At 43.3% G+C, this 27,965-nt stretch overlaps 1 protein-coding gene across 1 annotated transcript in view; it reads left to right on the plus strand.

The window, feature by feature from the left end:
- The window catches only part of LOC138353059 (uncharacterized), a 561,930-nt gene that overhangs the window by 121,690 nt on the left and 412,275 nt on the right, over positions 1–27,965 (plus strand). The window contains exon 2 of the mRNA XM_069305698.1: positions 7,567–8,885. Within this exon, the coding sequence (XP_069161799.1) occupies positions 8,759–8,885 (127 nt within the window). The 5' untranslated portion in view covers positions 7,567–8,758. The remainder of the gene's footprint in view (positions 1–7,566; positions 8,886–27,965) is intronic.

A 27,965-nucleotide genomic window follows, 5' to 3' on the forward strand; every position in this document is an offset into this window, starting at 1 on the left:
CAGCTGTGGGGCGGTGTAGGGACCCATCAGTGTATATGGCCAAAGAGAATATCATATACAAAACATAATACCGGTAATGATACAGATTTTCATATATGATTTATTTTACATTAATTCGTAAAGAGTGTTTTAAACAGGCATAAAATCTGCACTTTATTTTTCACTAAATTTATTTTAGTTTACTGTCCAGGATGTGATGGTCACTGAGCCCCCGAGTGACCGTCAAGAGTGTGTTAAACGCATAATTCAGTACTTACGACCAATTAATTAAAACTCAAATTAAATGTCACTGCTCATTTTGCGTATGTAAGAAGGATATGCATTTTCCAACAGAATTCATTTTTATTAATTCACCCTGTCATACCAGAGTGAGAATCAATTACCTCTGAGCTAGAATTTGATGTTATTGACGTTATATATAATGAGTTTTGTAATAAAATGCTATATTTATCACACACAATCACACACACGCACACACACATGGGGTCTCGGCGCTGAGTGGACAGCGCTCTGGAGTCGTAGTCCTACGGGCGCGGGTCCGATCTCCGGTAGAGGCAGAAACAAATGGGCTGAGTTTCTTGCATCCTGAAGCGCCTGTTCACCAAGCAGTAAATATTAGACAGCTGCTACGGGCTGCATCCTGGAGATGTTTTTGTGTGTGTGTGTGTTAGAGAGAAATATGAAGAATATGTAATAGAGAAAAATAATTTGGCTAGAAAAGAGGGGTCCAAGAGCTATACCTCAATTCGGCAGAACCAAATAGTAAATAAACACTCAATAATGTTTTCTCAATACTTTCATCTTCTGCAAGAAAGTCGTTAGTGCAAATTCTGGATAATTTATAAATTACTGGGAAGGTAATTTCAGGATAAAGCGCTGGGCTAGTGTGACTATATAGCACTTGAAAGGATGCCAGACGTCTGCAGGAGTTGAAGGAGTCATTTGAGCGAAATTCTTTGGTAAGTTTCACTTTCGAGATGGAGAAGGATTGGATGCTGCCCTTTCTAGATGTAACAGTCCTGGAAAGGAGCGGAGGCATCCACATTGCAGTCAACACCAAGGAAACGAACATAGGAATGTGCCTCAATGCCAATAGTGACTGAGCAGACAGGAACAAGAGGAGTGTTGTCAACGCTTACGTCGACTGTGCTCTCAGCCACAGCTCAGGATGGAAGCAAGTCGATGAAGAACACTATAGGGTAAGGCAGGTCCTAGTCAACAACGGCTTCTTTATTGGCTTTGTTGAAGACATCATAAAAAGAAAACGAGAAATGCAATACAACCTCTGAAGAGTCATCTTAAACAACACATGTACCCCCTATTAGACTATTTTACAGGCACTTCTTTTCGACATCTCAGAAAACAGAGGAAAAGCTGCTGAAAGATATTGTTGATAGGAACGTTACCCCTACAGATAAAAAATAGAAAATACAATTGACAATTTACTATAATACCTAAAAAACGGCCAACTTACTCATGAAGAACTCTCCAGACACCAAACAGAATACAATGAAGGAAACCAACGTCGTCTATGCCTTCAAATGCCCACTTGGGGACTGTAAGCCCCAAAGAACTCAGTATATAGGCAAGACAACAACATCTCTTTCCAGGCGGTTAGCAATGCATAAGCAACAGGGCTCCATCAAGGAACACATAATCTCTTCCCACAACCAGACCATCACCAGAGAAATCTTAACAAACAACACAGAAATCATCAATAGATACAGCAATAGCAGGAGGCTAGACATCAGCGAGGCATTACACATCAAAAAGTCAACACCAGCAATCAACAACCAATTAATGCACAACTATATTCTACCCACTTCAAGACCCCGAACCAACATAGAAGCATCAAGAGGAAGTATGGGCCAATAGGCCTTCTGCAGTTCCTTCCATTCATATGTTTTTAAACCCATTGGTTCGTGTTCTATCAAGTGCAAATGTGAATCACCTCACCCAAAAATTTTGTACCATGTCACCTCACCCAAAGCGAGTATAAGCATGGATGCATTTTGTGTTTACATACACTTTACAGGCTCCCCATAGCCCGTGCTTCATGGACACTCCGTCCTGAATAGCTAAATCTTTAACAACAACAACATGTGTGTTTACAGGTTACAGGTGTGTGTGTAAACTAAAGTCTTTGAAAATGTAATAAGTTATTACGAAACGCGTTCAGGCGTCAGATTAGAAACAAAAATAAATTTTGGAGAATTTATTTTTCAATTACAATTGACAATAAAGAGAAACAAGAATTATTGAGAAAATTCGTGTTAGAATTATTAATCTTATCTTTTCTGTCATATTCACCAACATACACACACACATACACCATATATATATATATATATATATATATATATATATATATATATATATATATATATATATATATATATATATATATATATATATATATATATATATATATATGTGTGTGTGTATATCACGAAAACAAACACGTGATTAAAAATGTGACAATGTCAGACCACGGAGGAAAAATGAAACAGGAATTTCCTTAAGTACTTTCGTATATTAATACATCTTCAGAAGGAGTGATTAGTTAGGAACAGCCCTCGTAGTGATAATTGTGTCATTTATAAAATACCTTGTAAGGAATGTAATAAGTTCTATGTTGGGCAAACATCTAAAGATTTAAAATGTAGAATATCGCAACATAAATACTCTGTAAGACATGGCCAATTGTCTAATGCTTTGTTTGTGCATTTGTCAGAAAATGCTCACCAAATTGATTGGGAGTGTGCTTCTTCAATAACAAATTGTAAAAGCACCTATAACAGAAACATAATTGAATCTGCTTTGATACAGATCAATGTGCGTGAACTTTGATGTGCTGAACCACATTACACTCCTGTGGATCATCGCTGAACAACTTCTGATGTTCCTTAAAGATTCTGATAAGAGGAGCACTATTACTGTCCTGCAAATACGTATGAAGATCATTAAGGATTTCCGAGTTGGAAGGCACTGACTCAGTGTTAGTGCTTTTGGGAGGAGAAGCAGGGAAGGTCTCACTGTCATCAGCCACGATTTTTAGGAGTACAATTGAATACAATTTTGAGATTTCATTACTTAATTACCACCTGCTAAGTCATTGTCAAAAAATATGATGAATATTTTTAAGTTTTAGCTGAAAGATTTTGATCCCGTTTCTGGGATCCACCTCCATCAATCACAACTAGTTGATCAGGTATTCTTTGGATACCTGATATTATATTTTGGTTCTTATTGATCAGGAATCCTTTGTTCTTTCGATCAATAAGAACACGCACATCATATACAAAAATAAATAAGGAAGATTACACACAGTATAAATCCATATATAACATATTACCCCTTACGTAAAATATACCCATTATATAATATATATACCCATAACGAAGAATACTAACATTGTATAATATATACACATTACATAATATATTCGTATCATGTAATATACCATTAAAAATTGTTCTACTAAAATAATATATTCCCAATATTATGTAACTTAAAAACTAAATTAATTTATATATGTATATCACATTCAGTTTTAAATGCCGAAGAAAATATAAATATAGTCACCTTATCCAGAAAGACCGATGAAAACATTAAAACAAAACTTTAGCCGTGGCAGTAAAATATTAATAAAAGTTTTTTGTGTAAGTTACCATTTGTGAGAAGGAGGACTGGAGTGTGTGAGGACACACCAGACACCCACACACACACACAACTTCCTTCCTATTGTTTGTATTCCCTCCACCACGCGAAGCGGGTGTCTTGCTCTTGTCTGTGTCTTTAAGTTGTTTTGTTTCTTTGCCTCTCTGGTTAGTTTGGTTTGTCTTTTATTTTTTTGTTTACTGATTTTGTGCGTGAATCTCTCTCTCTCTATGTCATTAGTGTTTAGTGATCGTCAATTGCATACATAATATATATATATATATATATATATATATATATATATATATATATATATATATATATATATATATATATATATATATATATATATATATTATATGTGTGTTGTTGAATATGACCGAAAAGGTAAGATTAATAATTCTAAGACGAATTTTCTCAATATTTCTTATTTTTTCTTCATTGTCGGTGGTAATGGAAATATTAATTCTCCAAAATTCATTTTTATTAATTTGCTGACGCCTAGAAGCGTTTCGTAAGGGCTTTTTAGATTCTCAAAGACTTCTCTACACTTAACACTGCACTTATGACACACTTGATACACTGTGTATGAAACATTTGACATAACTCTTGCTTTTTATTGGTTTTGGGTGAGGTTTGTATTGGGTGAGGTGGGTACATGAGAATGGAAGAAACTGCAGATGGCCTATTGGCCCATACGGTTCCTTGAAGTGGGCAGAATATAGTTTATAGTTGTGCATTAAATGGCTGTTGATTGCTGGTCTTGACTCTTTAATGAGTAGTGCCTCGCTGGTGTCGAGCCTCCTGCTATTACTGTACCTATCGATGATTTCTGTGTTGTTTGTTAAGATTTCTCTGGTGATGGTCTGGTTGTGAGAAGAAATTATATGTTTCTTGATGGAGCCCTGTTGTTTATGCATTGTTAGTCGCCTAGAAAGAGACTTTGTTTTCTTGCTCATATTCTGAGTTCTTTGGGGCTTACAGTCCCCAAGTGGGTATTTAAAGGCATAGACGACGTTGGTTTCCTTCAAAGCGTTCTGCTTGGTTTCTGGGAAGTTTTTCATGAGTAGATAGGCCGTTTTTTGGTTATATAATAAATGATCAATTGTATTTTCTGATTTTTGTCTGTAGGGATAACGTTCCTATCAACAATTTCTTTCAGGACCCTTTCCTCCGTTTTATGGGCCGTCGAAAAAAAGTTCCAATAAAATAGTTAAATATAGGGTAAAAGTGATGTGTTTGTTGACTCTTCAGAGGTTGCATTTGCGTTTCACCTTCCTTTTTATGATGTATTCAACAAAACCGTTAGTGAAGCTATTGTTGACTACGACCTACCTTAGCCTACAGAGTTCGTCATAGACTTCCTTCTATCCTGAGCTGTGGCTGAGACATATGCGTTGACAACACTCCTCTTGTACCTGTCTGGGCAGTCACTATTAGTATTGAGGCACATTCCTATGTTTGTTTCCTTAGTGTAGATTGCAGTGTACAAACCTCCGCTCTTTTCCATGACTGTTACATATAGAAAGGGCAGCTTCCCATCATTATCCATCTCGTAAGTGAAACTCAACACAGAATTCCGCTTAAATGCCTCCTTCAGCTGCTGCAGACGTCTGGCATTAGGTACCTGCGTAAAAAGGTCGTAAATTTACCTGCAGCACATGGTGGGTTTCAAGTCCATGTCAACTGAGATCTTCTGTTCGATGGTACCCATGTAGAAGTTCGCAAACAGGACACCTAGGGGAGAACCCATGGCGACCCCATCTACTTGCTTATACATGTGCCCATCTGGGCTCAAGAAGGGTGCTTCTTTAGTGCAGGCTTGGAGTAGTTTCCTTAGTATGTTTTCTGATATGTAAAAAGGAGAACATGCTGGATCACGATACACTCGGTCCGCTATCATCCCGATTGTTTCATCCACAGGTACGTTGGTAAACAGTGATTCTACATCCAACGAGGCTCTTATTCCCTTGGCCCGTGCTCCCTTAAGTCAACAAATTCCTTTGGAGACTTTAGGCTGAAAGCACAAGGTACTTAAGTAGTCAGCAAGCCGTTGAGTCGCTTAGCCAGTCTATATGTGGGTGTTGGTTTCTGGCTGATGAGTTACTGAAGTGGGTTTCCAGGCTTGTGTGTCTTGACATTTCCATACGCATACTCAGGTTTGTATTCCCCAATAACCTTTTGCAGGTGTAGTCCAGATTTTTTGGCGTTCACAGTTTCGATCAATGTGTTTACTTTCGTTTTCAATTCGGCTGTAGTGTCCTTCGTTACCCTTTGGAATTTAGTTTGGTCAGAGAGTATGAGGCTCATTTTTGCCACATATTTGTTTTTTTTTAAGAATAACGTATATTGGCGACTTGTCACCTCTCCTGACTACACACTCCTTATTCTCACGAAGGCTCCCAACTGCCGCTTTGAGCTCGAGGGAGAGTATGGTGCTTATGTAGTTACCTCGAATCTTTCCTCCTTCTGCAATAAATTCTGCTTGCAAGGTGTTTTTAGTGGTAACCTTCTTTTGTGTCTCGAGGTCGAATATGTCGCCCAATAGGATCTCCAACTCCACTTTCCGGGCCATCTCATTTGGTCTGGACAGAACATGACAGTTTATACCCTGATTTAACAGAGTGAATTGGTCCTCATTGAGGTTAATTCCAGCAAGGTTTTAGAAGCTATCTCTGGGTCGTGGAATCGCCATAGGTCCTTCAAATAATGTTGTCAGCTTCTTGATGATCCTGGTTTCGGTGCTGTGGCGATGTCAATCTGTAAGGATGTCGAAGTGTTGGTTGATACGAGTACTGGAGGTCTTCGTCGATGTTGCTGTTTCTCCATTGGTTTGTAGCGTGAAGTGGTTGCGTTTTGCTGCCTTTGAACTTTCTGCCTTGTGTATCTGATTTCGAATCAGTTCTTGGCGATATTTTATCGTGGAGGCTAGATTTCTTGCTGCTGGGTCGTGCGTTTTAATATTAGTATATTATGGTAGCAGTCATTCTTATAAACATAACTTGTTGAATATGACCGGAAATTAAGATTAATAATTCTAACACGAATTTTCTCAATGTTTCTTATGTTTCTCTTCACTGTCGAGGGTAATTGAAACATCAATTCTCCAAAATTCATTTTTGTTGATGGTTTGATGCCTGAACGCATTTCGTAATTCTTGTTACATTTTCAAAGACATAGTTTACACATACAAATTCATCATTCTTATACTCGTTATGGGTGAAGTGATATAGCACAAAAGTTTTGGGTGAGGTGACAAGCATAAGATAGAACACGAAACAATGGGTTTGAAAGCGCAAGGATGGAAGTAACTGCAGAAGGCCTATAGGCCCGTACCTCCTCTTGCTGCTTCCATGTTGGTTCGGGGTCTTGAAGTGGATAAAGATAGTTGTGCATTAATTGGCAGTTGATTGCCGGTGTTGACTTTTTGATGTGTAGTGCCTCGCTGATGTTTAGTCTCCTGCTATCGCTGTATTTATCGATGATTTCAGTGTTGTTTGGTAGACACAGGGATAGCAGGCAGGAGGCTCGACATCAGTGAGGCATCTCTCTCTCTCTCTCTCTCTCTCTCTCTCTCTCTCTCTCTCTCTCTCTCTCTCTCTCTCTCTCTCTCTACTTTTCACTCTCTCTCTCAGTCCTTTTCTGACTATTTTTCCCATGCAAAAGGAATAATGGAATATGTGGCAGCATTGTACATGTTGCCGCAGCTTAATTCCCAAGTGCATAATTGAAAAACCAGCTTGGGCAACTAAGTAGCAGATTACATCGTACCCTGAGCAGTAACAACCGCTTAATTATACGTGAATGTGCAACATAGAGGTGTGATGTGGTTGCTTGCAAATGATAACTTGCCAATGATGCTTGCAAATGTTTATATTCTCTAATATTTTTTTGTTTTCCCCACAGATCGTAGCCACGAAGGATACCCGACATCGTCTCCTTCACTGTCACCACAGTCAAGCAGACGACACAGGAACCAACACCTACAACAGGACACACAGGGAGTAATCACACTAACGTGATTGCGTCAATGAGAAAATGTGCGTAAGAACACTCTCTGCATACGTTCGAACCCTCATTACTGCTCCTACGAATCTTCTCACAGAACAGGATGTGTACATGAGATGAACCACAGTATAGTGCTCTTGTGTTCTGAGACAAGGTTTGCTGTAAAGTTGTCTCCTGGAATATAATGGAGGCGTTATGGTGAGATCTGCATATATATTACCAGTCTAGTAAAAACTGGCTATACCCAGCGTAATTTACTTTCTCCATAAGGGCTCTTAAAATGGAAAAAGAATAAAGGCGAGAGTTATGAAATAACTTGGAAAGAGAGTTGATGTGAGACTGCAATAGAGTGAAATAGTGTGCAATACAGTGCTATTGAGTGCAATAGAGATAGGGAGGAGGATAAGGGAAGGGGGCTGGATGCTGCGAGGTTCCAACAGTGGCTTTAACGCGAGAGGGAGAAAGAGAAAGAGTGCCTTAGGGAAACATAGGAAGTGGTATCAGAGGAGCCACATCCTCACTGTGGGGTGTGCTGTGACGGGTCATCTCCACCCTCTGGCTTCCCCTCTCTCTCTCTCACACACACACGCACACACGCACACACACACGCACACACACACACACGCGCGCACACTCGCACACACGCACACACACACACACACACACACACACACACACACACACACACACACACACACACACACACACACACACACACACACACACAAAAAAAAAAAAATCTTAGCTACATGCATACTTTATGAAGCTTACGGCAAACACTCACGATAAACACAACATAAACATTGCCCTATAAAGAACCTGAATTTGGAGAGGGGGAAGGTAAAAAATAGAGCCAAAAACGGTAGTAAGAGAGATGAAAATTACCAAAAATCCCAAAAAAGTGACGCTACTTCTGCGTGAAGAAGTGGAAGAGAGAGAAACAAAAGAAGGGGAAGTGAAGGAGAAAACAAGAGAAGAGAGAAACCCCAGGAAGAGGAGCAGGCCAGAGAAGAGATGGATTAGAGAGTGTTTCACCTGAGAGAAGAATGCACGGTGTCGGGCACCTCTCGACCCGCCAGGTGGCCCAGACATGAGGTGGGGCCGGAGCGGCCGAGGGCAGGACTGGGGCGTGGTGTGTATGGCCGTGCTGGCTGTTACCTCCGTGCCCACCAGCCCGGGCCGAGGCCTCACACTAGCGGCCGAGGAAGAAGATTTGGGTGAGTAACCATTCATTTTTAAGTTGCAACCTATTGTTCTCTATTGAGTTGTCTTCGTTTCTCTGAGTTTGTGGCTTTCTATCAATTGTGTTTGGCTCGTTGCAGCATATTCCCGACTAACAAATATTTTAAGGAGCTGTACTGCATTGTCATAACCGTCATCAGTGAAGGTCAGATTACAGACCACCTGTAACGCTTCATTCTTCCTGACATCCTGCAAATATGTAAATTTGTTTGTCTTTGCTACATTGGCATTAGAATCCACAGAATCAACAAATTTGTTATAGAAGTTGTCCCAACTCTCGCCCTCTGCACCAGAGAAAGTTGGGAGACTGAGTGATGGCAATTTGACTTCTGGTTGTGTCTGGTTTTGGGAAGCTGTGGCTGCAATATTTGTATTGACCTTATGTGTGGTTATTAAATCGTCAAAGTGTTGTAACTTTGCATGCATTGCATCTTCGTTATCTGCATTTTCTTGTATTACAACGCCCATTGCCTCTTCATTGATACTGGTGGTGGCAAGGATATCCTGTTATTTCAGGATTTGTAAGATCATATGCTCATATTTGGTCTGTGCAATCTTATAATAGCCTTCCAGTTCTATATAATTAACTGGAGTTTGATTACTTAAATCCTCACATTTTTTTATCTGTCGTGTTAAGTGGCCCTTCATGCCAGTGAGGGTCGCTTTTACATTTTTGGCAGTAGACATCATGGCAGTATTTGCTAGTATTGTTGGATTGTGATTTGGACTATTTCTGGCACTTGTATTAGTAGAGCGACTAGTTTCCGAACTAGAGCTGCTTATCATTTAAAATATACACTATATAATCATACACACTATAATTTGAGTGGTAAGCCTGCATCACTGCTGGAATTCCTCAAGTTAGCCTTTCTTTATCACTCCTGGTTGGTACAGAGACACAGGTTAACACTCAAAGGTGAAATGATTATAGTTAAATTATTACTATAGTTAAGGTAATATTATCTAGACAACACAATTCGGGTTGTCATGAATATTGCATAAAAATATGTGTTTGCTAAGTTGTAAATATGTTTAACTCTAGACAAGTGTAACTGCTTATCCCTTACACCAGGTTAGCACAATAAATTAGACAAGGTTGCTGTACAATACCAGCCTAAAATATCCTACCCTTGTGCAAGAATTAGTTGTAAATAATGTAACATGCAGTAATTGTTACAGTAATGGTGCAACATTAAAAAGAAACGTTTATATAAACACTTGAAATTATAATAGGCATATACATTTATGAGTAAATTAGCCTCTTATCAACCACTTGTAATGAAAAAGCACAATTGTGCTTTTGGTACAGGCCTCGGAACAATAATAGTGCTTGTTGTAAGTTCTGTTTGCTATGAGCCGAGATTGAAAAAGTTAGGCTAGAAAAATGTATAATGTATAGCAGTGTCTTCCTGCTATAATTAATGTATGTAAATATTGCACTAATGTTATATATATAGATCCTAATCAGGATTTTCAATCCGGTTCGTTGAGGACCATAAATATGGTCCTAGTTAACTGAAATAATCATCTAGGTTCGAAGGACCATAAATTTGTAGGAAAATCCTGGCAGCTTAATTGATTTTTAAATTGACTTTAATAAGATAATTTTTTATCTGATTAATTTTCTTAGTTAGTTCTTAGTAATAAGTTAGTTAATTAAGCAAGTAAATAATTAAGTGAGTGGACTATATGTACTGATTCAGCTGCCTGAATTTATCTCACATCCTTGGGGGGGGGGGAGACCATTTGCAGCTTAAACCACTTTGAGATGGCTCCTTCATAAACCATAAGTTGTTTACCTTACATTCAAAATATAATTTATAAATCATACCACATATGGTGGTCTAATCTACTATTATTATAGAAATAATGAATTAATTTCTTATACTATGACTACAGGATTATACAAAAAGAGGGCTTAGCTATCCTGTTGAAGGGGCCTGCTAAGGCTGTGTAATTGTAGCACCAAAGATGGGTGTAGCCCTGTGCCTCTGAGTGGCACGTAATGGCCGCTGTCTGGATGCTACAAAGCTTGGCGTATAGTATTATAGATTGTGGGTTGGTGGTGTTGTCGTGTTGTTCCTTCTTTACGGACAACCCAACCCACAACTCGGTAGAGTGCTTATACATCACTAGGAGAACACATTAGGCGCATCTGACTCTTGGAGAGGGGCTCAACGTCACACGTTTAGGGGATGCGGCTCCAACACTTAGCCTCGTTGTCACGTGCACACACCCACTCGAGCCGCTGTGACTCCCCACTCTCTCTTTATGTGATATGATCTCATCAATCCCCTTTGACTTACTAGTTTTCCGTCCTACCCTGTCCACAGCAGTGGTTCTTGGTTCTTTCTCTCTCTCCTTCTTTACTATTTCCTGGGAAGCCTCACTCGGACAAGGTCAAACACCAGCAAATTTGAATACATTTACTGGACAGAGCATACACAATACATATACACATATAATAATAATGAATCCTACACTCTATACTATTTCAGTCAGGTTGCACTCCAACGCCATCAGAACTCTATTATCTGCTTATCAAGTGGTATCCTATCTTCTGATTCACCACCTGATACTATCAACCTCCTCAAGTAGATCAAGTCTTATAATACAATGTTGCACTATCAGCAAGATAATATATATATATATATATATATATATATATATATATATATATATATATATATATATATATATATATATATATATATATATATATATAAACATGTAGAAGGAAAATCAGCGTATGAATCCAATAACATATATATATCAGTATAAATGTTCCTTGATAAACAACAATGATCAATCGATCACCCTATCAGTCCTAGAACACATAGAACTGTAGGTAATCCAGCCTACGACCGTAACTCTATACTTCAGTATAAACACTCCTTGGTACAAAAATGGCAAACAATGTTGACCAGACCACACACTAGAAATTGAAGGGACGACGACGTTTCGGTCCGTCCTGGAGCATTCTCAAGTCGATTGTGATGAGGAGGTAAACAATCACTCACCTTTCACTGCGTCTTGCATGCTAATGACAACCAAACACTCTATCACCTCCCTACAAGTAATTATTTAGAACCTCCCTTCCATATCTGGAAGTTCACTACCCTGATCTCTTCAGGTTCTTCCAGGTTTAACTACCAGGATCCTCTGCAGCTCTCCAGGCTGCTACACCATGAAGTCTTCCTTGAGCAACTATGGTGCTTCACCACTTCTGCTAGGGTCCTCCACAGCTCTCCTGGCTGCTACACCATGAAGTCTTCCTTGAGCAACTATGGTGCTTCACCACTTCTGCTAGGGTCCTCCACAGCTCTCCTGGCTGCTACACCATGAAGTCTTCCTTGAGCAACTATGGTGCTTCACCACTTCTGCTAGGGTCCTCCACAGCTCTCCTGGCTGCTACACCATGAAGTCTTCCTTGAGCAACTACGGTGCTTCACCACTTCTGCTAGGGTCCTCCACAGCTCTCCTGGCTGCTACACCATGAAGTTTCCTCGAACAACTATGGTGCTTCACTACCTCCACAGAAGCACGTGACACTCCTCTTCACTGCTTCTCCTCACAGCTCGAGGTCTTCTCCTCCACTACCTTGGAGTCTCATTAACTACTCCTTCTGTGCTGGTTTCGAAGTTCTCAGCAACTTCTTCCCCAAAGACAAACCTGCAACCCATTGACACTCCAATAAAAATGTTTCCCCTTAAACACATAAACAAAAATAACCACACAATATGTTTGCCTCCTGCATCTATCTGCTCTCTACATACTGTGAGAGTGGATTCCCCCGTTTGGGCTGGTCCATGCTCCACCTTGCCCGGCGGTCCTCACTCTCTCTGGGAGGGTCCTCACTCTCTCTGGGAGGGTCCTCCGTCACCAGGAGCTGGGCTCCCTCAGTCACTTGCCAGGGCTCAGAGGAGATGGACGTCGCTCCGTCCTCCAGGATGTTCCTCCCTCTCCACTCTCTTATTTTAGCCCTTCTGCCTTATCAAAACGTATCTAACTTATCAATAAACATTGCTACTGTCGCTGGGCACACGACCAACTACAAGCAATCACTATGAACTGCCTTTAATCGTGCTTACCACAGATTGCCTAGTCGAGTGCGCTCCTCCCTCTGACAGAGTCTGGCCAGGGCGCTCCCACAGCCCACGAAAATGACTCTGGGCGGCTTAATACTCTCTCATCGCCGTCCAGGACTTGAGATCACAACGTTCCCAGCTCGATTCCACAACTGGAACGTCTGCACACTTCTCCTCTCTTGGAGATATATCACTAGGGGTTCCTGTCTGACTGGAGCTCAAACGGAGCACAGCTCCCTGCGATGTCCGGCACTAAAGTGAGATCAAAGCCCTCCAGAAGCGAGCCTAACGCCTCCAGCAAATTATCCACATCTCCTAACCAGTCATTTATCTATTTTCTTATTCACTGCCCATAATCTCAAATTGTTTATTAAATCCAACCAGCTATTTTACATCTGTGTCTTCACCTCTATATTTCCTAGACCTTCTAGTCAGGTCTGGCTTGATTGAATAATTCTCAAAGGGGAGACTCGTTCTTCGGCTACCTGGGATCATAACAATAGCTAGGTAATAATTTATATGTATGGCCCAACTATCTGCTCAGCTTCTTGATACTCCAAATCACAATTACCTGCCGAGGTTAAAGAATTAATAATATTTCTCTAAACATATACGTCTCGGTAAGACATATAAGTACAGTAAAGAATATGAGGGTGTTAAGCTGTGTAAACGTACTTGTTATGGGGGGGTCTCCATGCATCATAACCGCCTACCTTTTTATGAATAAATTGTGCACTATTAAACGTAAATACTAGGTAAGACGGATACTGTTGTTGCTCTGGTTGTTGAGAGGCTGTGTTGCTGGTTGCTCTCTTGTTGACGCGTAGTCTTGGTGTCTAACGAGTTAAATCAGCTTATATGGAGAGCCACTCTACAGCGTGTTGTCCTGATGTTATGGTTCCAGTGTGTGCGTGACGCTCTCGTCACGCACACACAACCACTTGTTCGAGCATTCCTTCAGCTTGTCTAGGTCTTCTTGAAGCCGCAAGCAGTCCTCCTCTGTCTTAATCCTTCTCATAATTTTGGTATCGTCAGCAAACATTGAGAGAAATGAATCTATTCGCTCCGGGAGATCATTTACATCTATCAGAAACAAGATAGGACCGAGTACAGAGCCCTGAGGGACTCCACTGGTGACTTTATGCCAATCGTAGGTCTCACCCCCTCATCGTAACTCTCTGCTTCCTATGATTAGGTACCCCCTTATCCACTGGAGCACCTTACCAGCTACACCTGCCTGTCTCTCCAACTTATGTACCAGACTCTTATGCGGTACTGTGTCAAAGGCTTTCCGACAATCCAAGAAAATGCAGTCCGCCCGGCCTTCTCTTTCTTGCTTAATCTTTGTCACCTTGTCGTAGAATTCTATTAAGCCAGTCAGACAAGATTTATCCTCCCTGAACCCATGTTGGCGATTTGTCACCAAGTCCCTTCTCTCCAGATGTGTTACTAGGTTTTTTCTCACAATCTTCTCCATAACCTTGCATGGTATACAAGTTAAGGACACTGGTCTGTAGTTCAGTGCCTCTTGCCTGTCGCCCCTTTTTTGTATATTGGGACCACATTCGCCGTCTTCCATATTTCTGGCAGGTCTCCTGTCTCCAGTGACTTACTATACACTATGGAGAGTAGCAAGCAAAGTGCCTCTGCACACTCTTTCAGGATCCATGGCGAGATCCCGACTGGACCAGCAGCCTTTCTATCATCCAGATCCAGCTGGTGTCTCGACCTCCTCTCTCGTAATTTCGAACCTTTCCAAGGCCGCCTGGTTTACTTCCCTTTCTCCTAGCACAGTGACCTCATCTTGTTCTATTACGAAGACCTCCTGGAAACTCTTGCTGAGTTCTTCACACACCTCTTTGTCATTCTCTGTATATCTGTCCTCGCCTGTTATAAGTTTCATTACCTGTTCTTTCACTGTTGTTTTCCTCCTGATGTTACTGTGGAGTAGCTTTGGTTCGGTCTTTGCTTTGCTTGCTATATAATTTTCATTTTTTTTCTCTGTTTCTCTTCTCACCCTATCATACTCATTCCTGGTTCTCTGGTATCTCTCTCTGCTCTCTGGTGTTCTGTTATTCCGGAAGTTCCTCCATGCCCTTTTGTTCAGTCCCTATACTTCCATACATGCCCTATTATACCACGGATTCTTCTTTTGCGTCTCGGATTTTTCCTGTCGGGCCGGAATGAACCTGTTTACCACCTCCTGACACTTTTGGGTGACATAGTCCATCATATCTTGTACAAACGTAGCTCTGTGATCTATGTCCCATGGTATATCCATTCGGAAACTTCACATCTCCTCATAATTCCCCTTTCGGTATGCAAGCCTATTGTTTCCTAATTCTTTTTGGGGGGAGATAATTCCTAGCTCTACCAGGTACTCAAGTTCAATACACTGTGATCATTCATTCCCAAGGGTGCTTCCTTCATAACTTCCCTTATATCCCACCTATTTAGGGTAAATATCAGATCGAGCATAGCTGGTTCATCTTCTCTCATTCTTGTTGGTTCCTTGATGTGCTGGCTTAGAAAGTGTCTTGTTGCCACGTCCAGCAGCTTAGTTTTCCATGTTTCTGGTCCTCTATGCAGGTCTCTGTTCTCCCAATCTATCTTCCCGTGGTTGAAGTCTTCCATGATTAGTAGTCCAGATCCATTCCTGCTAGCACAGAAGCTGCTCCCTCTATTATGTTATTGGTGGCCATGTTGTTTGTATTATATTCCTTTCTGGGTCTTCTGTCATTTGGTGGTGGATTATATATGACTACAACTATAATTTTTGCCCTCCAGTTGACATGGTACCTGTTATGTAGTCACTGAAACCTTCACAGCCCTGAATAACTATCTAAAAATCCCAGCCTTTTCTTACCAGCAGAGCTATACCACCACCACCACCTCTTCCTTCTCTCTCTTTCCTCATAACATAATAGTCGTGAGGGAACACAGCACTTGTTATGGTTTTCGTTAGCTTTTTTTCTGTGAGTGCTATTATGTCTGGGTTTTCTTCTCATACCCATTCTCCAAGTTCATTTGCTTTATTAGTAATTCCATTTATGTTAGTGTACATTGGCTTGAGGCTCACTTTCTTCTGTCCCTTCTCAAATCCCCTCCTTGGTGAGTGTTCTGCTGGTGGGGAAGGCTATTCCATGGGTGGGAAAATTTGTGAGGTGGATAACAGGGTCTCACAGGATACTGGGGTGAGGGGGTGTGGGGTCAAGTGAAATGGAGGGGGGACAGGGAGGGAATGGGATGAAGGAGGAGGGAGGACAGGAAGGAAAAGGGAGGTGGGGGAACATGGCGGGATGAGGAGAGGGGTAGGAGGGTGGGAATAGGGTGTGGGGGGAGAGGGATTTGGCTGAGCATTTGAGTAGGGGCAGGGAGGGTTTGGAATAGAGGGCTTTTCTATGCAGAGGAGGGTGGTGGGGTTGCCCTCCCCTCTGGTGTTACTGGGTAGATGGTTGTGGATTCCCCCTCACCTCTGGGGATGTTGTATTGGGAGCTGTGATTTTCTGGTTTTCCCCTCTCGCCCTGTGTTTCTTCCTTGCTTCTGCCCCCATGGTTCTCTCCTCTCTCGTCATTTCCCTATGTGTTACGGCCCTCTCGGGTCGCAACTGGGTTCGTACTCTGATGTTGTTAGAGGAAGGGTATCCGGCCCCAAGCCAGTAGTGGCTTTCAAGGGATGTGATCAGTAACGCAAGTAAATTAAAAGGGGAAGGGAAATAAAGTCAAAACTTAATATAATATAATAACCGCCACCAATAAATAATATATAAAAAGGTTACACAGGGGGAGGGGTATTAACACTATTATTAACAAAGTAGTCTTCTTCTGAAGACCCTGGATCTTTTCGGTGCCAAGTTCTCGGTGCTCTCGTGGCCTCTCGACGAATCCTTTGAAAAGCTGAGTCTACCCCGGCCACAGGCCAGCCAAAACACAGTTCCACTGGGGGCACCGCCGTGGAGGCCGTCAACCACAAGTCCAGCAGACTGCTGGCATGTTCCGGATCAACAACGCTGGTCAGGCCACTCCACGAGCGATACTAGGGTAGCGCCCTAGTCAGGAGCCTCGTGTGATACCACAGATCACTCTCCTGTCCACAATACCCCAGTGGTCAATCGTCTCCACCAGTCAGTCCCGGGTATGACAATCCTCAACTGCCGCTTTACAGGCAGGGTAACACCACAGTGTTCATCCGGGGGGCGACTCACAGCTGCTGCAGCAAAACACTTGGTGTCGAGACGGCTGCCTCGGGTAGACTGACTCAACTTCCATTACAGCAGTACCAGGTCGACTCTGTAAGCAGACACGTCATCAATAACAGGGACACACTAAAGCACCTCACTTACAGGCTCAGACCCAAACGCCCACCTATCCACTCCATAGATGGCGTTGTCGTCTGAGCACCACCTCACCAGAGGTCAGCAGCGGCTGTGTTGTGAGCTGAACAAGACTGGAAACTGGCCCTCGTGGCCAGTACACCTCGTCCTCACCAGGTGTCGTCGTCCATTTGGAGGGGGTTTCGGGAGCTGACCCACAGATGGCGCGGTCGTCACTGCTCCGTGCTCGGACGCTGGATTCGGGTCCGTAACACCTCCCCACCAAAAAGAATTTGGTTTGGGGTTCTATAAAGAGAAACACAAACCAAATTAGTACGGGGACACAACTCCAAATGGACTCACATGCTTTATAAACTGGAGCGGCGAGGCTGCCTTGTCCACAGAACTGTCCTACTGGGCAATTCCGGCACAACGGGAACTTGCATATAGAAGGCAATGACCTGCCTGACGTAATCTTTCACCTCTCCACTGCGAGGGGGGGCATCATCTCGCATCTCTCGAGTAAGGATCGATATCGACCCGATCTAGGGCGACTCGACACTTCCTTATGTCATGGCACCGATGATGGCTGGTCACAGACGGCATTTCTGGTACCGGTCCAGTAGTCCTTCAGGGAGACAGGAACCTGGAATACAGGGGTCGGATCATTTAGAGTCACAGCGACAGTTAAATCAGTACTCACAGCATACGCCTCAACTAGGCTCACACCTAGTTCCAACGGGGCTGTTCGTACATCGAAGATGGCATTCGCTCTGCCACCGTCAGGTCGACCAACGTTCCGCATAACGCTGCATTGAGGCTCAGCAATCACGCGTGGGGTGTCAACCTGCCGGAAACAGTCACTCATATTATCATTTCTCGTACCTCCTGTATCTACCATTACCTTCCAGGTCCCTTCTTCAACTGCAACACTCACTGTGCACGTCTCCAATCCCTGGGACCTCTTCATGGTGTTCACGGGAACCATCATCTGCCGGGTCGTCCACTGGTCCTCACTGAGAGCACATACAAGAATAAAACAAAACACCGCTAAGAAACATTTGGTTAACTTAGGGATAAGCTTGCTGAGCCTGTCATGTCCATAGCCGGCAATATCCGCTAGCCTGGTTTGGACCAAAGAGGGCACTAGACCTATCGAACATACCTCACATACCTCTGACGTCTGGGGAATCTCTGGCCGGTTCAAGGAACGTGGTATCTTGCCATACCGCAAGTACACATCTGCCTTCGCTCCGGACTCTGGGGTATTCGTGGGTGCTTGCACACAAGGCCTCTCTTCTTGCTCAGGTACTTCTGCCATCGTAACCTCATGTTCCTTGTCGAGAGAATCAGGAGACTCTGCTAGAATATTGTAGACTCTGTCGTCGATCTGTAGACGAGAGGAAGGATTAAACATACCTAAATCCGGGTCTGTCTTTACCTGGACATTACCATTGCCTGTTGTTACCTCAGACCTTGCTGTTCCGGCAGACTCGTCCGCGATCTTGGGATGATTGGTGCTCCAATCCGATACCAAGTCGTTGGCTAGTACCACGTCAATCCCAGCTATAGGCAAGGTATCGACTACTGCCAACGCACATGTGCCGCTGAAGTAAGGCGAGTCGAGATGTACCGGCACTAAGGGGGCGATATACTGCGTCCTAGGAAACCCAACCAGGATAACACTTTGTCTCCCGTCTACACTCACTCCCTCGGGTAACGAGCTTCTCACGATCAGGGACTGGGCTGCTCCACTATCTCTGAGCACTATAACTGATCTACCAGTATGTTCACTCGTTACGTACCCGCTTGAAGTGTGAGGGGCGAACAAACTTGGTTCTTCCTGCGTAGTCGCCGACTGGCTTCCTGCTGGTGGTGTTACACAGCTCATCATCATCACTTCCCTACGTGCGCCGCCACCTCTTCTGCCTCGGCACATAGCAGCTACATGCCCTTTCTGCCCACAAGTCCAGCACACCATATTCCTCCTCGGACTCCGGTGTTTCGGACTGCTAGGACTAGTCCTTCGAGGGCTACTTGGGGGCGTCTTCTTAGCGCTTCGTGGGACGGGGGGTCTCTTCTTCGTCATGAGGTTTGTCAAACCGACGTTGGTAATGCCTCGGGACGTACTTAGCAGAAGGCCTGTGCGTCAGGATGTATTCCTCAGCCATGGTGGCTGCCGCACTCAAGGTCTCCACCTGCTGCTCCTCTAAGTACGTCTTTAGATCTCCAGACAAACAATCCTTGAAGTCCTCTAACAGTATGAGCTGCTCGAGGTCTTCTTTGGTCTCCACCTTCCGAGAGGCACACCACTCCTGAAAAAGTCGCTCCTTGATTGTGGCGAATTCGGTGAAGGTGTGCTCTGAGGTCTTTTTCAGGTTCCTGAACTTCTGCCTGTAAGCCTCAGGTACCAATTGGTACGCCATGAGCACGACCTTCTTCACCTTGTCATAATCGCCGGAGTCGTCAAGGGATAACGTGGAGTAGGCGATTTGGGCCTTCCCAGTCAAGACTGACTGTATCATGATGGCCAAATTCTCCCTTGGCCACTCCAAAGAGGCAGCGACTTTCTCGAAGGCTGCGAAGAACTTTGACACTTCCTTCTCATTGAATTTTGGGACCATTTTGATGTTCCTTACCGGATCGAAACTATTGGTGTCCGTTGTTTGCCTCCGACCACCACCTAACCGCAATACTTCTAGTTCATGTTGTCTCTGTCTTTCGTTTTCTTCTCTCTCTCGCTGTTTCTCTTCCCTTTCTCGGTCTTCTCTTTCTCGTTTCTCTTCTCTTTCTCGCTCTTCTCTTTCTCGTTTCTCTTCTCTTTCTCGTTCTTCTCTTTCTCTTTCTCGTTTCTCTTCTCTTTCTCTTTCTGCCTTTCTTTCTTCTAATTCTAAACGCCTCATCTCTAATTCCTTTCCTAATCTCTCTCTTTCCATTTCTAATTTCTTATCTTCTCTCTTTCTCGCTTCCTCTTCTCTTTCTTTAGCGATTTCTAGCTTTTTCCATTCTATTTCACGATGGATCTCTAGTTCACGCATCTTCACAGTAAGTACACTTATATTTAGTTCACTCTCATCACTTTCGACATCACTACTCTTACCTTCCTTTTCAGTGGAAGCTATCTCCTCACCTTCCTTTATACTAGGAGTCTCGCCTTCCTGTTTCTCCTCTGCCTTCAAATGTCGGTGAACCTTGGACAAGATCTCCACACGGGAATCACTGGCACGGATCTTTATCTCCAGGTAGGCGCTCACTAGTACAAGTTCCTGTTTGCTCAGATATTTTAATCTGGCAAGACAGTCCTCTCTGTTCAGAAAAGTCTGCACATCGTCCAGATCATCGATGGTAGCTTTTTCTGCCATTGTCACAGATGGAACACTTAACTAGCACTTAACACACCGCTTTCACGTTAGCACTTAACGCACCGAGCACTGTTCTACGCCAATATTGCACTTTATCGCACCAAACACTGCACTTGCCAATATTGCACGTAATTACTTCGGGCACCGCACTACGCAATATTGCACTTAATCACAGCGAACACTTCGCGCTACAATATTGCACTGAATCACGCCGAGCACCGCACTACTCAATATTGCACTTCATCACAGCGAACACTTCGCGCTACAATATTGCACTGAATCACGCCGAGCACCGCACTACTCAATATTGCACTTAGACACTCCGAACACCACACAGGACGTATAACGTCCCAATCGTCACACACAGGGGGAATTATTTACAGGGATTACGCCACTTCACCACCCCTGTCAAACATACTTAACAAGGGGACGGATCCCGCTGGGGATGCCAATTATGTTACGGCCATCTCGGGTCGCAACTGGGTTCGTACTCTGATGTTGTTAGAGGAAGGGTATCCGGCCCCAAGCCAGTAGTGGCTTTCAAGGGATGTGATCAGTAACGCAAGTAAATTAAAAGGGGAAGGGAAATAAAGTCAAAACTTAATATAATAACCGCCACCAATAAATAATATATAAAAAGGTTACACAGGGGGAGGGGTATTAATACTATTATTAACAAAGTAGTCTTCTTCTGAAGACCCTGGATCTTCTCGGTGCCAAGTTCTCGGTGCTCTCGTGGCCTTTCGACGAATCCTTCGAAAAGCTGAGTCTACCCCGGCCACAGGCCAGCCAAAACACAGTTCCACTGGGGGCACCGCCGTGGAGGCCGTCAACCACAAGTCCAGCAGACTGCTGGCATGTTCCGGATCAACAACGCTGGTCAGGCCACTCCACGAGCGATACTAGGGTAGCGCCCTAGTCAGGAGCCTCGTGTGATACCACAGATCACTCTCCTGTCCACAATACCCCAGTGGTCAATCATCTCCGCCAGTCAGTCCCGGGTATGACAATCCTCAACTGCCGCTTTACAGGCAGGGTAACACCACAGTGTTCATCCGGGAGGCGACTCACAGCTGCTGCAGCAAAACACTTGGTGTCGAGACGGCTGCCTCGGGTAGACTGACTCAACTTCCATTACAGCAGTACCAGGTCGACTCTGTAAGCAGACACGTCATCAATAACAGGGACACACTAAAGCACCTCACTTACAGGCTCAGACCCAAACGCCCACCTATCCACTCCATAGATGGCGTTGTCATCTGAGCACCACCTCACCAGAGGTCAGCAGCGGCTGTGTTGTGAGCTGAACAAGACTGGAAACTGGCCCTCGTGGCCAGTACACCTCGTCCTCACCAGGTGTCGTCGTCCATTTGGAGGGGGTTTTGGGAGCTGACCCACAGATGGCACGGTCGTCACTGCTCCGTGCTCGGACGCTGGATTCGGGTCCGTAACACTATGGAGAAATACTTTTTTTTAATTCGCCCATATATTGCAGGTGGTTCTTCCTTGTTAGAATCTTCTTTTTGTTCCCATTTGCAAACACTATCTTTAAGTCTATTGGTCTCGGTCTTGTTGTACCAGCCTAGCCTGAAAACCTTCTCAATGCTATGCTTAGCCCCTACCATCTCTAGTTCCTTCAGTATTTCATTCACTGCCTCTTTTTCCTTATCATTCCACTAAGTCCTATTGGAGCCTTCCTGCTTTTTAATATCCACAGCTACCACTGATCTTTTTCTTTCCAGCAGCTGGCTAGTGGAGTGTGCCGCTTCCTGTGAGGTGGCTGCTTTCATGGCTACCTCCATTATTGAGGACATTACTTCAGAGTTATCTTTTTTAGCATTTTTGCAAATGTTGCTTTTATAGTAGCATTCTCTTCCAACATACTATTTCCACCTTCTCCCTGGATGATTTTCTGAGTCTCAGCATGAATACTGTTCTTGTTGAGGGTTCTAATCTCCTCCTTTGCAGCTGACAGCTCTCTTTTCAGGCTGCTTATTTCATTCCTCATTTCCTGCATCATTCCCTGCATCTCACTCTTGATATCCTCCAAAAACTGGGCAAACATTTCCTTCATTTCGTCACCATGACTTTTCCCTGTTCCCCTGTTACCTCTGGCTATCATGCTTGCCCCCTGTTCCCCTGTTACCTCTGGCTATCATGCTTGCCCCCTGTTCCTGTTATGCTGTGGTAGGATTTGTCAGGAGGAGGGCAAGCAGAGTGAGAGAGTGAGAGTGAGAGTGAGAGTGAGTGAGAGAGAGAGAGAGAGAGAGAGAGAGAGAGAGAGAGAGAGAGAGAGAGTGAGAGAGAGAGAGAGAGAGAGAGAGAGAGAGAGAGAGAGAGAGAGAGAGAGAGAGAGAGAGAGAGAGGGCAGGAGAGAGGGGTGAGAGTGGGGTGAGAGAGTGGGGTGAGAGAGAGGGGTGAGAGAGTGGGGTGAGAGAGAGGGGTGAGAGAGAGGGATGAGAGAGAGGGGAGTGCAAGGGGTGAGAGAGTGGAGTGGAATAGGGTGGGGAAAGGAAGGGCTGTGCTTAGGAGGAGGGGGTGGGAGATTTGGATTTTCTTCAGCAAGGAATGCTGTGAGGGGGAGATAAGGGGTATAGTTGGTCAACAGAGCCTGAAAGGTGAGCTAGACAGATAGGGAGATAGCAAGAGATGTAGGGAGTAAAGTGTTACAGAAGGGGGGGGGGGAAGTGGGGGATAAAGGGAGATGGAGAGAGAGAGAGAGAGAGAGAGAGAGAGAGAGAGAGAGAGAGAGAGAGAGAGAGAGAGAGAGAGAGAGAGAGAGAGAGAGGTGGAGAGAGAGAGAGGTGAGGGAGTGCATGGGCATGTGTGTGTATTTGTGTGTGTGTGTTTGTAGGGGGGGATGCGTGGGAAACTGGAAGGGTGGGAGGGGGCAGAGATGGTCACTTCAGATCAGTTGTAGGGGGGAGTGGGAGTTAGGGGGGGGGGAGTGTTTTGGGTTAGTGAGATGGGGGGTAAGAGAGGGGGTGGAGTATGAGTGTTTGGGGCCTTATCACCTTTCCACAAGTGTTAATCCTTTCTACCCTGACTGAACGTTTGTGTGTGTGTGTGTGTGTGTGTGTGTACTCACCTAGTTGTACTCACCTAGTTGTGTCTGCAGGATCGAGCATTGACTCTTGGATCCCGCCTTTCGAGCATCGGTTGTTTACAGCAATGACTCCTGTCCTATTTCCCTATCATACCTGGTTTTAAAATTATGAATAGTATTTGCTTCCACAACCTGTTCCTGAAGTGCATTCCATTTCCCCACTACTCTCACGCTAAAAGAAAACTTCCTAACATCTCTGTGACTCATCTGAGTTTCAAGCTTCCATCCATGTCCTCTCGTTCTGTTACTATTCCGTGTGAACATTTCGTCTATGTCCACACTGTCAATTCCTCTGAGTATCTTATACGTTCCTATCATGTCCCCCCTTTCCCTTCTTCTTTCTAGTGTCGTAAGGCACAGTTCCCTCAGGCGCTCTTCATACCCCATCCCTCGTAGCTCTGGGACGAGTCTCGTTGCAAACCTCTGAACCTTTTCCAGTTTCATTATATGCTTCTTCAGATGGGGACTCCATGATGAGGCGGCATACTCTAAGACTGGCCTTACGTAGGCAGTGTAAAGCGCCCTAAATGCCTCCTTACTTAGGTTTCTGAATGATGTTCTAACTTTTGCCAGTGTAGAGTACGCTGCTGTCGTTATCCTATTAATATGTGCCTCAGGAGATAGATTAGGTGTTACGTCCACCCCCAGGTCTCTTTCACGCGTTGTTACAGGTAGGCTGTTCCCCTTCATTGTGTACTGTCCCTTTGGTCTCCTATCTCCTAGTCCCATTTCCATAACTTTACATTTGCTCGTGTTGAATTCTAGTAGCCATTTCTCTGACCATCTCTGCAATCTGTTCAGGTCCTCTTGGAGGATCCTGCAATCCTCATCTGTCACAACTCTTCTCATCAACTTTGCATCATCCGCAAACATCGACATGTAGGACTCTACGCCTGTAAACATGTCGTTAACATATACAAGAAATAGAATTGGTCCCAGCACCGATCCTTGTGGTACTCCACTTGTTACTGTTCGCCAGTCCGACTTCCCGCCCCTTACCGTAACTCTTTGGCTCCTTCCTGATAGGTAGTTCCTTATCCATGCCAGGACCTTTCCTCCCACCCCTGCCTGCCTCTCGAGTTTGAACAGCACTCTCATGTGCGGTACTGTATCAAAGGCTTTTTGGCAGTCCAGAAATATGCAGTCTGCCCCACCCTCTCTGTTCTGTCTTATCCTCGTTATTTTATCATAGAATTCCAAAAGGTTTGTTAGGCACAATTTCCCTTTCCAGAACCCATGTTGATGTTTGTTCACAAATGTAACGTTTGTGGGAAAAACCTGTCGAGATTGATATGAGAGGAGACTACCAGGGACTTGTACTGAACTAAATTAAAAAATTACTGTCTGCAAATTAATTCAACTAAAATCTCTAGCTAGGGTTGTAAATCCTAGCTCCTCTTTTCCTAATGACAGAATGTGGGCTGTAAGGGGCAGGTGGGGTGAATGAATTAGTTGATTGGTTGATTGAAGATCCACAGTCCACCTGCCAACAGGTATCTCACATCAGCTTGTATTTTATACAATGATAAGATTTAATAAATTCAGTTCTATGCTGAACACTGGTTCTGTTTAAATCAGTGATTTAAACATGTACATAGTCTAGCCTAGCACCATAACTATTAACAGCCAATATATTCTTATACTATAAACAACAATTTAAATTGTAAAAGTATGATAAATGACTTTAAATGTAGTCTAAGTACTGTTACTAAGTACTAGAAATTATATTCAATTAAATGAACATATATGATAATTTAAAAATAACTAAGCAAGCAATTGTTAACTTAATTTATATATTCAAGTATATATGCAATGTATTTATATTCAATTTATATGATGATGTACAGTCAGCCAATCTTTTCCCACACCATGGACACTGATGAAGTTTTGTTTATTTATTGCAACTGAATCTTTTCTCACACAATGGATACTCATGAGCTCTAGTGCTTAAAGATTCAACTGCTGCACTACAATATTAATAAACTTACTGAGATATGAGGCGTTGCCTCGCGTTATAACCAACAGACAAACTTATAGGATATTAAAGTCATACAAGCATACAATTGGCCAAATAATATACTAAAATAACCTTCAATATACTTCTCTGAATGCCGGAGTGCCTGTCTGACAGTGTGCCAGACTTGATAACACTCATGTCGCGAGTTTAGGCACGATATTTTATAAAACAGCTTTGCTGTAGATTGTTGTTGTAGCGTTGCTACGTGATTTTTCTTTAATTGCAGTTGCAGAAAGATGATAGTTGATGGTGAAGGTGGAGATAAGTGTCACTGTGTGCTCCATTCTACACTTATAGATACAAATGTTCTAGGGATTTTCCTTGTAGATATATTGTCCAGGTACTCCCCCAGTTCTAGAGAGTATTCACTGGTGATAAAGATATCATGCCCGAAACGCTTTGCGTAATAGTGGCTTTAGGCATTGTATGTGCTAGCTCTACCTATAAGTCAACCAATCTTTGTAAAAATTTATTGTATGTATGTACCTTACCGAAATAAACATTTTATTTTATAATTAGATAAGGTGTCCTGAACTAGTAAAGTTCACTAAGGATCAGTCACACTTGTTCACTGTGTTGTAAACAAATGCGTAGTGCCCGCGGGGTGAGGTGGGCGCTTCTTCTTTCCCAGATGCTCCTCCCTCTCCCTTGAGGGGTAGCTTTCAATGAATATTGATTGATTATTTTTACTGTCTAGACTTATGATTGAGATAAGATGTGATTATAATATAACTAGAAATAGGATTTAAAGATAATAAGTAGTATTTGATAGTACCACTGATTCTTATTATGGATTCGATTTATAATCCCTACCGGAAGCGATTAATGTTCCAATAGTTTTTAATTAAGAAATCCTTCTAGAAGCTTCTGGATCCTTGAGAGATCATGCACAAACTCACGTAGGCATCTATTGGGCCCTATGGCATACGTGATCATAGTGACACTGTCATCTAGGATCAAGATGTATAATGAATCTATAATGATTCAGATTTGATTTTGATATGATTTTGATACGATTTAGATATGATATAGATATGATACAGAAATAATACATTTCTTAGATGATAATATTGATAGGTGGGTAGCTTTGATCGCAATATCGTTCTCATAGTCCCTTTCCGATGTTCATCTTTGTTAAAATAATCGTTTCTAGCTCTGTTGCATCTGATCCTGTTGTCCTCTGTCCTTTGTCTTCTGTACTTCCTCCACTCCCGCTTGCTGGTCATTTTTGCTTCCTGACACTGTCTATTAAACCATGGGTTTTTATATTCCCTCTTATTTTTTTCCCCTTTACTGTTGGTATAACTCTCTCTACGGCCTCCTGGCATTTCTGTATGACTAGGTCCATCATATCTAGGACTGTTTTTCCTCTAATTTCTTCCTCCCACTGCACTTCTCCCAGATAGTCCCTTATTCTCCTATAGTCCCCTTTCCTGTAGTTAACCCTCCTTTCCCAGACTTCTTGTCCCATGGTCACAAGTTTGAATTCCATCATGTAGTCAAAGACCAGGACACAATGGTCGCTGGCCCCAAGAGGTATTTCATGCTCCAAATTATCGATGCCTTCTACGTTCTGGGTGAAAATCAGCTCTGATAGGCTCGGTGCATCTCCTCCTCTTTCCCTTGTGTCTTCCTTCACATGTTGTGTTAGGAAATTCCTGTCTATAACATCTACTACTTTGCTACCCACGTTTCGTCCCCTCCATGGGGATTCCTTGTTTCCCAATTTATCTCTCCATGATTTAGGTCCCCCATGACCAGCAGCTTTGCTCTCATACTGTGGGCTAGTGTTGCTGCCTTCTGCAGTTCATCTATGCATGCCTTGTTGTCATCATACTCATGCCTAGGTCGTATACTGCTTGGAGGGGGATTGTAGATTACCAAGATCACAATCTTCCTCCCATCTGCTGTCAGAGTTCCATGTATGAAGCTTGTGCTCTCATTGGTAACCCGATTTCCCAGGTCTTCAAACTTCCATTTCTGCTTTATTAGGAGTGCTACTCCCCCTCCCTGTCTCTGTGTCCTCTCTTTTCTTATCACCTGGTAGCCCTCTGGAAAGATTGCATCTGAGATCATGTCATATTTTTTCCACAATTGCAACTATGTCAGGATCTGCCTCACTCACTCTTTCTTTTATCTCTTCTGCTTTGTTAGATACCCCATCAGCAT

Source organism: Procambarus clarkii, chromosome 56 (genome assembly GCF_040958095.1).
Source record: "Procambarus clarkii isolate CNS0578487 chromosome 56, FALCON_Pclarkii_2.0, whole genome shotgun sequence".
Lineage (NCBI taxonomy): Eukaryota > Metazoa > Arthropoda > Malacostraca > Decapoda > Cambaridae > Procambarus > Procambarus clarkii.